This window comes from Anopheles cruzii, chromosome 2, assembly GCF_943734635.1.
Source record: "Anopheles cruzii chromosome 2, idAnoCruzAS_RS32_06, whole genome shotgun sequence".
NCBI classification, from domain to species: Eukaryota; Metazoa; Arthropoda; class Insecta; order Diptera; family Culicidae; genus Anopheles; species Anopheles cruzii.
In genome coordinates this window covers 2,958,020-2,970,888 of record NC_069144.1, presented here as the reverse complement: position 1 = coordinate 2,970,888, position 12,869 = coordinate 2,958,020, and the positions used below count along the sequence as shown (strand labels likewise).

General features: G+C 54.8%; 3 protein-coding genes across 3 annotated transcripts; 1 reads left to right on the top strand and 2 right to left on the bottom strand.

Annotated features, from left to right (window-relative positions):
* Positions 1-670: 670 nt before the first annotated feature.
* Positions 671-8,783, bottom strand: LOC128268342 (uncharacterized). The gene is made up of 6 exons (XM_053005399.1): positions 8,625-8,783; positions 4,736-4,944; positions 4,000-4,599; positions 3,211-3,480; positions 2,316-2,507; positions 671-2,234 (listed from the first exon to the last, which is right to left on the bottom strand). Exons 1-6 carry the CDS (start codon positions 8,671-8,673, stop codon positions 1,953-1,955), a joined length of 1,602 nt encoding a protein of 533 aa, XP_052861359.1. The 5' UTR covers positions 8,674-8,783; the 3' UTR covers positions 671-1,952.
* Positions 8,784-9,115: 332 nt separating this feature from the next.
* On the bottom strand, positions 9,116-10,434 carry LOC128269474 (venom serine protease-like). The gene is made up of 3 exons (XM_053006949.1): positions 10,192-10,434; positions 9,800-10,127; positions 9,116-9,738 (listed from the first exon to the last, which is right to left on the bottom strand). Exons 1-3 carry the CDS (start codon positions 10,432-10,434, stop codon positions 9,116-9,118), a joined length of 1,194 nt encoding a protein of 397 aa, XP_052862909.1.
* Positions 10,435-11,184: 750 nt separating this feature from the next.
* LOC128268343 (venom serine protease-like) lies at positions 11,185-12,591 on the top strand. The gene is made up of 3 exons (XM_053005400.1): positions 11,185-11,647; positions 11,719-11,821; positions 11,884-12,591. The coding sequence occupies exons 1-3, from the start codon at positions 11,195-11,197 to the stop codon at positions 12,510-12,512; spliced, it is 1,185 nt and encodes a 394-aa protein (XP_052861360.1). The 5' UTR covers positions 11,185-11,194; the 3' UTR covers positions 12,513-12,591.
* The last annotated feature ends 278 nt before the right edge of the window (positions 12,592-12,869 follow it).

Sequence of the window (12,869 nt, the reverse complement as noted above, 5' to 3'; positions counted from 1 at the left end):
CACTTGACAGCTACGCTTAGCTACCAGGCCGTCGCCGTCTGTGTTAATATCGGATCGGATCAAGGTGTGTTGGAGAAAAAATTATGCAAAGTACCGCTCCTTACTGTCGTGCGCGAACTCTTGAGCTCATCGTGCTCGGTCCAATTTACCGAAAGTCCCGGCCGGGTTCTGCTGTATCGTGACGATTGCTTGCTCGCTCGCCGAACGACGAAAATATTATTGTCAAACGCCGTCAAATGGTGAGGGCCGCTCGCGTGAAGTGCGTGCGAATCAATTTGGAACCGAGATTGGTGCCGTGCCGGGGTCGTGTGAAATTTAACACACTCCGGCGCGTGATGGTGCTGCCAGAGCTCCGCCAGAGCGCAAACAAAGAAAAACCATCACACGAAAGTTGCCCGAATGATGGCGAGAAATCGAAAAACTTTAGCGACACGATGCTGAAGATGATCCGGAGAAGCGCCGGAGCGCAGTCGGGCGCAAAAATTTGATGAGTACTTAATAATGATAAGCGACACGATAGCGACCCCGCGGGTGCCACGCCGTCACTTGGTGTCACTTGGGAGCCCAAGAAAGAGGATTGATTCTCTCGCCCGATTTGCCCCGGACGATTGGCGATTTACGTCGATCGGTTTGTTGCTATCAAATTGTACGGTTCGGGGAGTTGGTGGGTTTTATTGTTTTAAATTGGAACCAAACTATAAAGCACGGCCTCCTAAGTGTGTACATTTTCAATTATCGGGACAGTGTTTTCTAATGCATCCCGCTCAACAGTCACACGTATCACAAAATAATAAATTATATATCGATAAGTTGTCACAGCAAAAACTGCAAACCTTACACACGTTGCAAAACTTATTTACAAAACAAATGGCCTCAACTGGCCGGCTCTGTCGGTTGCCGGCCTTGTTTGTTTGCGAATTTTTACCATCCATTTTCACTGACAAATTAATAAGAAGCTTATTTACTCTTGTTCTCCCGTTCCGTTCGGTGTCGGAAACTCGTCGGTCGCGCCGGAAGTTGCTGCTTGCGTTGCTCGGCAAACGTTCCGATAGTTTTGCACTCTGTTTGTGATAGTAAAATTTCATTGAATAGTTAGCAATTAGTTAGCGTTCGCCGGCCCGCTCGAGAGCACGAGAGCACTTTGTCGTTCGAAGAAAGTTGGCGACTCTTGCGGAACGTTCCCTGGCGCGGCCAGGACACACCATACCGACCGCTCCCGGGTGTTTTGAGCTCGGCCTCTCCGGGCGTTCCCGGTAAATAATAGACAGTGGCCGGGCTCCAGCTGCTATCCTCGGAACTACCACTCGGGCCCGGTCTGATGGGACGGTGGTGGTCGATTGGTTTCTAACGAATCCATATTGTTGACCGAGGCTGCGATGACGGGGGTTGCGGCGAGGTCCCCCGCTGTCGACCGAAAGTTTGTTGTCGACTGTTAGTTTTGATGAATTTTTCACTACACCTCTCTCTCTCTCTCTCTGTCTTTCCACCCGGGTCCTGCGTCGGGGGTGCTTTGGGGGTCGCCATCACCAAGGAAGGTGACAGAGTGTCGTGAATAATGAAGCCTCAAAGTTTGGGATAACCGTCCCACTCTTTCTCTCAGTCAACCTTTTTCGGGGAGATGTTGGTGGGCTATTTGAACCATCTTTCTTGGCTCTCGGAAGCTGAATTGCAGCACTTCCGCGGTGGCGAGGAAAAAACAAATCGTGTCGCTGTTAATTTCGCTTAATTAAAATCACGATGCAGCCCGTTAATGGCAGGATCCCTTTTATCGAAGGTCCATTTATATGTGGGGCGTCCTACTTTTTAAGCGTCCGTGACCTGTCATTTGCATTTGCGTAAGCCGCTCGTCTTAAAGAGCTGGCGGCGTACGGCGAGTGGAGGACGCCGAAGTCCGGAAGATCAAACGGCACAACGACGCACTGTGTCCAGTCGTCTGCCGAGGCGCACTTCAATTAAAAGGCTACATGACGGGTCAGTGAAGCGGCCCGGAACTGGTCCTCGGATAGCATGCGCCAGGACGGGTGTTCCAGGATGCGGCCCACTTCTCGCTCGGTGGCGTCGAGGGATCGCGCCGTACTCGTGAGCCATCGGAAAAACTCGTCCGTCCAGTCGGGATTCCGAGGCCAATCGCAGCCCACCTTCACCAGGGTCCGGGCGATGTACAGGTGACGTAAGTTGTGCGCCGTCCGGGCAATCAGCAGGAGCGTGGCGGTCGAGATACATTCCCTTATCATCTAAGGCGCGATAGAGAGAAGAAGACAGCGATTTAGGATGGTCATTGTTAGCGGCACGATGAGAGGTCTACCGAACCGCACCAGAGTGTTCAGCGCCGAGCAGGAGCGCACCAACAGGACGAGCAAACTGTCGGGTCGTTCCTCGAAGCCGGCTTCCAGGAACGCGGTCTTACTGCTGCTACCCTTCTCGCCCACCAGAAACTGCTCGTGCCCGTAGATGGTGAGCGTGTACTTGTAGGAGTCAACCGCCCCCACCAGCTGGTGGGAGGTAATCTGCAAGAAGATAGATATTATTTACAGAATGCAGTGCATCAGAAATTCTGAAAGGCAGCCCTCCGTTGACGGCGCTGACGGAGATTGCGACAATGCGGCCACCGCCGCTGTAAGGGGCGAGATTTTTGCGAGTTTCACTCGAGGTGCGAGCTGGCTCAGAGTACGGCTAACAATTCACAAAACTATCACCGAAACTCAATTAATAAGCGAAAGCCGACGCGAAAGGTAGTTTCGTATAACTTTTGCGTTCGACTTTCGGTCGCAGTCGGCGCCGGGCGCTAACCCATATGCGCGCACGGCTAGCTGTCAGTTAACTCCAGCCGGCCCGAGTTTACAGCACCGAGTTCGGGGTTCGGGTGCTTGGGAAAACAATAATTTATTACAATCGCTTTCGTCGCCCGGCGCGTTGTTTGTGGCGCACACTCCCAGTGTGTTCGGTAGACTGGGAAGGGACTTCCGGTGCGTCGACTCCGGTGAGTCCACTTTTTAGTTATGCCAAAGTGTTAGTAAGCTCTCGTTGTTTGTGATTGGTGTTTGTTTGTGGCCTTACCCCGGACTACCGGCCAAAGCGCGACGTCCTGTGGAGGATGCATTTTTAATTACGTCCTAAAACTGATTACAATCTCGTGTGGCCGCATGTGCGCCCAAGTTGGTAAATACCAGCTCTCTCAGCTCCGTAGGGGACGCGGTAAGGGCGTATTACCTTTGTTTTGGGCGTCTGATAAATCATGCTGCTGACCGGTGCCTCGGGCTGCAGCAGGATGAGAGCGTTGGTGGTGGACTCGACCCGCAGGTGGACCCGCAGCCGAGGATTATCCCGGCGCACCGAGAGCCACGCTTTGGCCGAGCACGGACTGATGGCCAGGGCCGGCGGTGTGTAGCGGTTCTGGAGCAGCGTAAGATGCTTGACCTTCGAGTCGGCCAGCAGGGCCAGCACGTCGTCGTCCAGGCTCTGCGGTGACACTACGAGGACCTGCGGGCGTGATTAATCGCTTTCGGTTATTAAATATCTTCTGTGGAGCCGTGGAGTTGTGCCAGCAGGAATCCGGTGTGCAACCGGAACTAGTCGAAACTGTCCGCACCGTGCAGAATGGGCGCGGCCCACCAAAAGTCAGTATTTATGCATCTCGTCCGAAGGGTGAGTGAAGGGTTTGGGTTACAAATTGAATGATTATGCAAATTGGGGGGCCTCTCGTCAACAGGAGCGACGTCCGGATGACTCCGGTGTGTGGCGCCAAGTGCCAAAGCGAGCGGAAAATTGATGAGGGAAAGTCGGTCGGTCCGGACAATGAGTCAGCGAGGATATGAAAAACGATTTGTTGACAGGCTCTGTCTGGTGTGTGTAGTCTGCTGATTGGTATCAGTTTCCAGGTCCAGTCCGGTCTCGGTCGTTCCGAATATAGAGTCGTCTACGCTGCCGAGAGGACTCGGCCGTAACTTCGTTACGACATATCATCACAAGCACACACATGGGCGGGCGGGGCGGCCTTACCTGTAGATTGAGGAAGAGGCCGATGTGCATAATCGGACAGTGGACACTGGTCACGTTGACCAGGCAGAGGCGTCGCAGCACGAGGCAGCACGACTCGAGCACCTCGTCCAGCAGGTGGTTCGCTTCGTAGCGCTCGAGCATTAGGTCGACCAGGGACAGGGACGTAAGGTTGGTCAAGCAGTACATGAGCCGCTTGAGCGCGGCCAGCAGCTGGCCGCCGGTGCCGAACAGTTTGATCGACTCCGGGTCCTCGCTGTAGGCCATGTTGCACGGGAAGAGGTAGTGGAGCGAGCGGATGCGCGAACCGCAGCCGACCCACTCGGCGGGGCAGCCGGTCGGGCCGCGGGCGTTCTGCTCCATCGCCCACGAGATGAGCGACATGAACTGGAACATGTTGTTGAAGCTAACCTGCGGCCGGAAATCGAGTCCCCGGATGAGCTGGCCGACCGACAGCAGGCAGCTCTGGAGGCGCGAGTGATCGAGCACCGGCTGCCAGCCGGAGTAGTAGTTGTACTTCATACGTCCGAGCGTCGCGTCCTCCACCAGGAAGCTTGACCACACGTGCGGCAGATAGAACGCCCGGTACCATCCGTAGCAGGTCTGGCGAAGCCGCCGTCAAGAAAACACAATTAATCAATCGGATCGCTCGGTTGGTCCGCCACAAACGGGTGATCATTATTATTATCGCCATCATCGTCAGCGTCACCCGGTGCCGCCCGGCATGTCCCCGGCTTACCAGGCTCGCATAGTACCGCTCCTTGAGGGTGAGATGCGAGAAGATACGCTCGAGGATGTGGTCCGGCAGATTGCTCCACCGCTCCGTCCAGCCGTGGTTTGGGTCATCAGTTCGGGAACCGCTCTCATCGGGCTGCTGGCCGATGCGAGTCTGGCCGCTGCTGGCGCCCGGGTACGGCGCGCCATCGTCCTCTATCTCGATGTAGCACGCTGGCGGCGAAACAGATAAAGGGTGTTGATAAAATATTTATAATTTCATTCCGCCCGAAGCTGACGAGAACTTCGGAACCGGGCACGGATTGAAAGGTGAGTGGTTAAACAGTTCTCCGAAGATACTCTGGTCATAGCATTTGGACCGAGGACGGAACATCAATCACAGCACATCCCTTCCGGGAACGCTTATCGATCGACCGGCCGGCGGGCTGTGGCTCGAAATCTTGTTTTTCGGTCCGGCACCCAACATCTTCGACACTTATCAAACGTCGGGGTGGACCGGGGCCCACCGGAAATCATAGGTTATGGACCGGTGCCTCCCCAACAAAGGCACAGCCAAACGGAAACGGAGCGGAACACGCCAAGAAGCCAGACAAATGGTCGTACAAATGGAACAAATCACTCGAACCCGGGCCGGGCCGGGTCGGGCTCTGCTGGTGGCGGTGCCGGCGGAATTATGACTGTGCTCGGCCAGCGTTCGGCCAGGTAAATTACAACAAAATACTACATTCGGTTGGCTGTCGCTTTTTTTTTGCCAAACCTCCGGGCCAAACGGGCCAAACGGGGGCAATCAGAGAGAGATGAGATTGTGCATAGAAGAATAGGTTCTCAGGGCGGACTCGCCCGCTCGGTCGGTGGGCCACTTCTCGGAAGGTTGCCAGACACCGGCCGGCCGGCCGGCCAGAGGCCATCGGTAAAGTGATGGCTAGATTTTGCTTTTAATTTTAATACCGAATGCAATCAACGATGTAATCGGTTACTCGTGCACTTTCGGTTCAGGACGGGTTGCCTGCCCGGGAACCGGGAACCGCTGCCATCTTAGTCAAGGCAATCAAGTTGCGATGTTAACATCTACTTCCTGGGTGGGCCACGGACCGTTCCGAGGTGTATCAGCATAAAAAAGAAACGGGTTGAACGTGTCGTGTGTCCCGCGGATCTCGAAGCATTCGCTGGCCGCGGTCGTTCCAAGAAGGGTGGAATGGGGCTGAAAAGAAGATTATGCCCCGTGCGGTGTGTTTGTGCACGCACGCAGGCCAAGAGATTACGCTAAGCTCGGCGTTGCTGCGAACGCGGCCCTCGTTAACATTCGGATTTACGGGCACGAAACTTATTAAATGAGGCTTCTTATGGGGCCGCCTCTCGAGGTTGGTTCCTTTTTTCGCTCCCATTTTTCGGTTAACACTTTCTGTCTGTTTTTTTTGTTGGGGCGGCTCATTGCAATGTGCCTTCCCGTTGTATTGGCTCATTGTTTCCAACGCAAGCACATCCTGCCGGCACCGGATTCGGTGTCGGTGAATTGCTAGATTATTAAAAATTCAGCAGCAGTGGCAGAGTGTGGCCCGATTGCGAACGGCGTAATTCTGAGCGGCCGTGCATAATTTATGCTTGAGCCTTCAGGCCAAAAAGGTGCCGGCCGGCGGTAATGCTCTCGGTGCTAGCGTTCAAAAACTTTTTCGATGATTTTGATTAGAAATCCGCCACGGCCCGCCATGTGGGATCATGTGGTGCTCGCGAAGCATCCGAGCCGTGGACCTCTGGTGCCTCGCGAAATCGCTTCTCACAGTCGCCGGCAGATTGATTTATGTCGCGCAGGCCATTAGTCTAGTCGACCGGCCCGAGCGAACCACACCTCTCGTGGCCCATTTTTGCGCCACGAAGCCTCGAACCTGGGAATCGAACCCGAGCACAGCAATTATGCACAATTATTTGCTCATAATACACCCGAGAGGCGCACCGGCACCGGGGGGTAAATTAAGACCTACGAGAGGTGTGCGCGCCCGGCGATCCTTCTCGGCTATCAAGATTTATTCCCTTCGGTGGCCTGCGAAGAAGAGCCTGCGAAACGGCGGCCGGGCGGGAACATAATTTTCCACACGTCCCGTATTTATTGCGCCCACGAGAATATGTGTCGTGCCGCCGTGTGGCTTGGGCCCCACCATCAACCACCACCACCCGAAACACCGGTTCTTTTGGGCCCACTCCGGGCCACCTAATGGGCCCGTAATTTGGGCCACCGTGCCATTAGAAACACTAGCCGTTGCTTCACTATGCTGGAACCGGGGACGGGTGGAAAGTGGCAAAGTTTTCCGTACCTTCAATTAAGAGAAAACGCACGTCCCACCTCGGCCGGTCGGTCGGTCGGGTATCGGCTTCGGCATGCGGATTGCGGTGAGCTACTACTACTACTGCTACTGCTATAGGCCGCATTGGCACGTGAATCTGATTATACGGTGCGCAACAGCGCGCGCCGACGTCGTCTTTGGATTGCATATTGGCCCTTTGGCGGCACACGCGTCCGGGCTGCTCCGGGGACCGCCAATCCGAGAGAGAGTGTAATGGAAACACCCGCGGGAAGCTTGGGGAGTGGCTCGTCGGTTGCTTCTGTGAGTTTGATTGAATTTCGGTCCGCTGCGGGCGCCCGATTACGGGCCGCAGGCTCTGTGAATCGAATCTATCATTTGTGGTAATTATTGAATTCATCGTTCTCGTCGGCGTCGCCCGAAATGGCCCTCGGCTGCGCGGTGAGCGCGTTATCAAATCGTACCGCGGTCGGGGAGAAATTGGATTTACATTGATTCTACAGACACACACACACCTCATTCAAAGCGCTTCGCACGTCCCTTGAGCCGTTCCATTCAAGACTTCTGTAGCTGAACACGAAACGGATTGATGGTTCAGTCGTCAATTTCACGCCCGAGTTTAGTGCCAATTTTGCGACACGGATTGCGGTCCTTCAAATAGTAGTTTGTTTGCTCTTCAATAACTACTTCACGCCGAACGGTTGAAACTAGTTTCATTCTTGGCAAATATTTAATCAATCGATTGAGCTTCCATCATCTTTCAAACAGCCCCTTGTCTTTTCTTAATATTATTTATTGATGAAATGGCGCTAGAAAGAAAAGATGTTGTACAATGAAACCTTCTCATTCAATTTGGTATTGCTTCGAAATGTAATTGGATGAGGGCCCCACCAAAAATGGACACCATTGAAGAGAAAATTCACCATTTTTGCTTCTGAAAGCAGTCTTCCGGTCGTTGTATTAACAGTTTGACAGCTTTCGATCAATGCCTTCTTTGATACCTTGGGGCTGAATCGGTAGACATTGAAACCGGTTCTTATTTTCGCCATTTTGCGGATCGGGAATATATTATTTACAAGCCCATTAGCTTCCACTTTTCACGATAAATGATGTTCATCCTTATTCCTTTTTGTAATTATAAAATATCTTTTTCTTAGGGGGCAAAGCAACGACGCCATTGTAGCATAAGAAAAACTGGCCGAAGAGGTTCATCAGCGCGCGTCACTCGGCGTGAAAAGTGAGGCCTTTTCTTTCACTGCTTTTTTTCACGCTTTTCACGGCCACCACCTGGCGGAGACTAAGCCGAGCACGCGCACACCTTCGGACTCACTCGCGCGTCCCAACACTAACACACTCGGCGTCCGTGCGCCGGTTTTTCGAAGGTTTAAAAATACGCCGCAAGCAAGCAAAACGGCGATCGCAGCGCAAGAAAAATGGTGGAAAATTGCGAAATCGACCTGATGCCGGCCCGTTCGCGGGCCGTCGGCGTCGGCGAAATTGTGTAACGGACCATCGCGGGGCGGATATTGCGACGCACGAGAAAAACGTAGGAAAAGCCACACACACACATCCTTTCCGGGTAACGTCGGGTGGTACCTTTTTCGTCGCCATCCAGCTTCCAGCCAGCGTTGACGGCTGTGGTCATGGCTGATCCGAGTGACCGAGCTAACGAGGCTCAAGTTGGCACCACACACATCAACACGAAGTAACACGGCGTGCGAAAGTCTTCTCGGTGAGGCAGTAAGCAATTGGGGATCGAAAATCCTCGCCGTCGGCGGCTGATCTTTAACCAGCGAAAACTGACCATCGACTGGCCATCGGGATAGGTGGCCGATTTCTCTCGTCATACCGTGACGATCGTGCCCGATCGCGCTGTGGTGGTTGTGCTGGTCAGTGAGAGAGAGAACCACCTTGCGAAGAGCCGTGGACGTGGACGTTCGGATACCCCGAACCGAAACCGAGAACCGATTAGGCATGCGCATGTTTTACGCGATCGCGTGCGTCTACACGCTCGCTCGCAGACCTGACGCAACCCGGTTTTGAGAGGCAACGGATGTAGAGGTTGTTTATTTCCAGACCACACGGAGCTACGGAGTACAGTAGGAAACGCCCGGCGTATTGCTCTGGATCCACGAAAGGTACGAAGTGACGCGAGCGCTGACGGATGGTTTGCTGGTCGCACAACCGACCCCGTAGTTGACGACACCGACCAGATAGAGGTAGCCGCCGGATGTCAGATAGAGCGGACCGCCCGAATCGTACTGGCAGGTGTCCCGGCCGGGCGTGTACGTGCAGATGTGCGACGCGAGGATGTTTGGCATCTGCGATTGACACGATTGCTGCGTGATAACGTTGAGCGACACCTTCTGCAGCACCTTGGAGGCCGGTGACCCAAAATCGAGCGTACCCCAGCCGGTGGCCACGACGACGGAGCCGGCAAACGTGGCCGTGGATTGCGCGAACGGCAGACAGACGGGCCCTACGCCGGCGTTGAACACGATCTGGTCCGCGGTGCGCACGATCGAGATGTCGTTGCTCGAGGGGTTCGCCTGATAGCTGGGATGGTTGGTGACGGACGCGACGCGCAACAGCGTCGAGTAGCTGGTGTCGGTGCCGGTCGAAAGGTTATGATCCCCCACAAGGAGGCCCGTAGCGGAGATGCTCCGCCCGGCCATGCAGTGGACTGCGGACAGGGCGTGGTAGTTGGAAACTGCGAGGAAGGTGCATTAATGTCCGGTTATGGAGAGTAGACCAACCGGTGGCGGGCGTACTTATCGTGGCCCCGCAGATAACATTCCGTGACGACGAGTCGACCAACCCGGCCATCGAGGGAAACTCGTTGACCAGCGTCTGTACACCACCGACGATCTTGGACGTCCGGCGGAACCCACAGGAACACTTGGGAGCGGGCGCTTGTGCCACAACCTGACACCGGAAGCGACCCCCGGTGGATGTGGCGGTCGCCCGTAGGGCCATCGTCACCTGATTGCCGGTCGATTGCGTGCTGAACGTTTGCTGTCCACAGTATCGGCTGGCGGACGCCAGCGTCGGGTCATTCTTAAGCGAGATCTCCAGCCGATCACCGGAACATTGCGTTGTCTGAAAGAACGGTTCGTCGGAAGTTTTAGTGCCGTGCGGATTGCGGCGGGCGTATCATGCGTACCGAGGCGAGCACCATATCGTAGCAGTTGATGTAAAGCGTGTTGCCGGCCGGGGCCGTCAGCAGCCAGCGGCAGTTGGTGCCCTTGGCGAAGTAGTTGGAATAGTTGGGTGACTCAACGTAGTACACCTCGCCGGTGGTGAAGCTTTTCGTCCGGTCACATCCGGTAAATTGGGCGTACGTGTAGCCTGCGCCGTACGCCACCACCAACAGCGTGGCCGTCGTGATAAGAGGGCTCCCGATCATGCTACCGGAATGCCGCACCGTTTACTGAACGGCCCACGTTTCGGGCCGGCTCTGATATCATGTCAGCGATGCAGTACAATCGACCGACAAAAAACGGCCACTACATAAGATGTTATCTTAACGCCGTGCCGTGTGTTCCGCAGTGCCTATCTCCGCAATCGACAGCTCTCCTCTCGCTCTCTCTTGCCAGAGCCTGCAGATAACGAACAATCGGTGATGTATATTTTGTAATTTTTAAACAGATGTTTTGTCGTTACCTCTCTCGCGTGTGAATCCTACTGATTCCGTGCCGCGCCACACACGTCCGGGTCTTTGACAGTCTTTGGGCAATTCTTAGGATCGCTTTGTGCACACACGCTGCCCCGGATAACGACATCCGGGCACCGGGTTGTTGTTGTTTGTGTCCATTTTGGCAAAGATTACGCCCGGGCCGCCAGAGGGCGCTGCGCCCAGAGAGGTTTGTGAATGATCTCCATTATCGGTCCGGCGTCACTCCGTGGCGTGTTGTTTGCGTCGTTAAGATGGCTCCATGAAAACAGCATTTCGTGCCCGACGACGACGACGGCGTGTGTTTGATCAGCCGTTCGGCAGTTCGATCGGCACGCTACTGGAGTTCTACTTTAGAATGGTTTGGGTTGACCTAAGGTCTAGCCCCCGATTGCGAAAAGGCGACCGAGCGGTGGCCGGGTACTTAAAACTGTGCGCCAGCCGCGCCGATCAAGTCGTTCGGTGATCGAACGTTATCGGATAAGCAGCTCGAATGATGAACGGATGGACGGTGATCGGTGTGCTTTCGGTGGCGCTGTTTGGGGCCGCCACCGCCCAGTACGGGACCTGTGACTACACGTACACGTACACTTCCGGTCAGACGGCGTACATTCAGTCTCCGAACTATTCCAACTACTACACGCCGGGGACGAAGTGTCGGTACACGATAAACGCTCCGGTGGGAAACTATCTCTACATGCAGTGCTACGATATGTATCTGCCGTCGAGCACCGGGTGTTACTACGATAAGCTGGCCATCTCGCTGAGCGGTGACTCGAATCTTGCCGATGCTCAGCTGCGCTGTGGGACGACCACGTTCAATGTTCAGTCGTCGTATAACAAGCTGGTGGTGGCACTGATCGGAAGTAACGCCACGACCGGTGGTCGCTTCCGGTGCCAGATTACGGCCCTGCAGATTTCGTGCGACTGTGGGCGACGCAAGACGGTAAGTGGACGGGATCTGAAAGGAATCTAGTTCTTCGTCCTTAAAGTGTGCGTCCCATTCTCCCAAAACAGGCCACGATCGTTGGCGGGTACCCGACGAAACCGAACGAGTTTCCCATGATGTCGGCCCTGGTTGATGCCGGCACGAAAGAGGTGTTCTGCGGTTCCACCATCGGTTAGTTTCCGGCGGCCGATAGTTTTGAAGCCAAGTGAGCCTTCCTTTCTCTCCTTTCGCAGTGACCGATCGCTACGCACTGACGGCGGCTCACTGTCTGCTGCAGAGGAGCGTGTCCACCACAGCGCTTCTGGTGGGCGAACAGAACGTGAAGGTTGCGAACGATACGCCGTACTCGCTGGCCATGCTACTTTCGACGTTTGTGCCGCATCCGAGCTACAATAGTGCGACGAAAGTGAACGACATAGCGCTCGTGAGAACCACCAACCAGATCGTGTTCAATCCCGGCGTCGGGCGGGTCTGTCTACCGTTCCGGTTCGGGACGAGCACCTTCGTCGGTGCCCGCGTGAGTGCGCTCGGTTGGGGAACGATCGATTTCGGTGCGCCACAGTCGGCGGATCTGCTACAAACCACACTCACCGTGATCGCGACGGCCGATTGTTCGACGAAGCTATCGCAAACGATCCAGTCCAGCCAGATGTGTACATTTACGCCCGGAAACGACACGTGCCAGAACGATTCGGGGGGTCCACTTTTCTACACCGACCCCAGCAGTCAGCTGGTGTACGAGGTTGGCGTGGTGGCGTACGGGGTGTCCTGTGCCTCCAGCTTCCCCAGTGTCAGCACGCGCGTCACATCGTACCTGGACTGGATCGTGTCCACTACCGGCTTCACGTTCTGCGAGAAGTAGTAGCTTGTAATAAACACAACTAACACGGTCGGATCTTACTATGAATCTGACAGCTTTCAAAGTTTGACAGCTCGGACAGCGTCCCTTCGAGCGTTACGGTGCGTTACTTTCGGCGTTACTTGGAGCGCAGAGGTTCCTGCTGTGTGAGCGTTATGTGCGGTGATGGGGCACTTGTGTAAATTCGAGGGTTTTAACTTTATGGGCACTGCCAATGGGTAGTTTGGGCCATCGTGCTCATAAACACAGAAGGGTTGTTTGGCAGACAAATCACCTGTGACGTCAAACGACACCATCAGAAGGCCATTTATGGCGCCCAATGATCTGTATAGAATAAATAGTCCATAATACGACATAACA

What these genes read in the sequence shown, in the direction of transcription:
- LOC128269474 (XM_053006949.1), bottom strand. Translation starts at nt 10,434, where the DNA reads ATGATCGGGAGCCCTCTTATCACGACGGCCACGCTGTTGGTGGTGGCG. An exon ending in ACGATATGGTGCTCGCCTCG is followed by an intron (nt 10,128 to 10,191) that starts GTACGCATGATA and finishes CCGTTCTTTCAG; the next exon opens with ACAACGCAATGTTCCGGTGA. An exon ending in TATCTGCGGGGCCACGATAA is followed by an intron (nt 9,739 to 9,799) that starts GTACGCCCGCCA and finishes CCTTCCTCGCAG; the next exon opens with TTTCCAACTACCACGCCCTG.
- LOC128268342 (XM_053005399.1), bottom strand. Translation starts at nt 8,673, where the DNA reads ATGACCACAGCCGTCAACGCTGGCTGGAAGCTGGATGGCGACGAAAAA. An exon ending in AGCGGTACTATGCGAGCCTG is followed by an intron (nt 4,600 to 4,735) that starts GTAAGCCGGGGA and finishes CGGCTTCGCCAG; the next exon opens with ACCTGCTACGGATGGTACCG. An exon ending in GCCTCTTCCTCAATCTACAG is followed by an intron (nt 3,481 to 3,999) that starts GTAAGGCCGCCC and finishes TCACGCCCGCAG; the next exon opens with GTCCTCGTAGTGTCACCGCA.
- LOC128268343 (XM_053005400.1), top strand. Translation starts at nt 11,195, where the DNA reads ATGATGAACGGATGGACGGTGATCGGTGTGCTTTCGGTGGCGCTGTTT. An exon ending in ACTGTGGGCGACGCAAGACG is followed by an intron (nt 11,648 to 11,718) that starts GTAAGTGGACGG and finishes CTCCCAAAACAG; the next exon opens with GCCACGATCGTTGGCGGGTA. An exon ending in GTTCTGCGGTTCCACCATCG is followed by an intron (nt 11,822 to 11,883) that starts GTTAGTTTCCGG and finishes CTCCTTTCGCAG; the next exon opens with TGACCGATCGCTACGCACTG.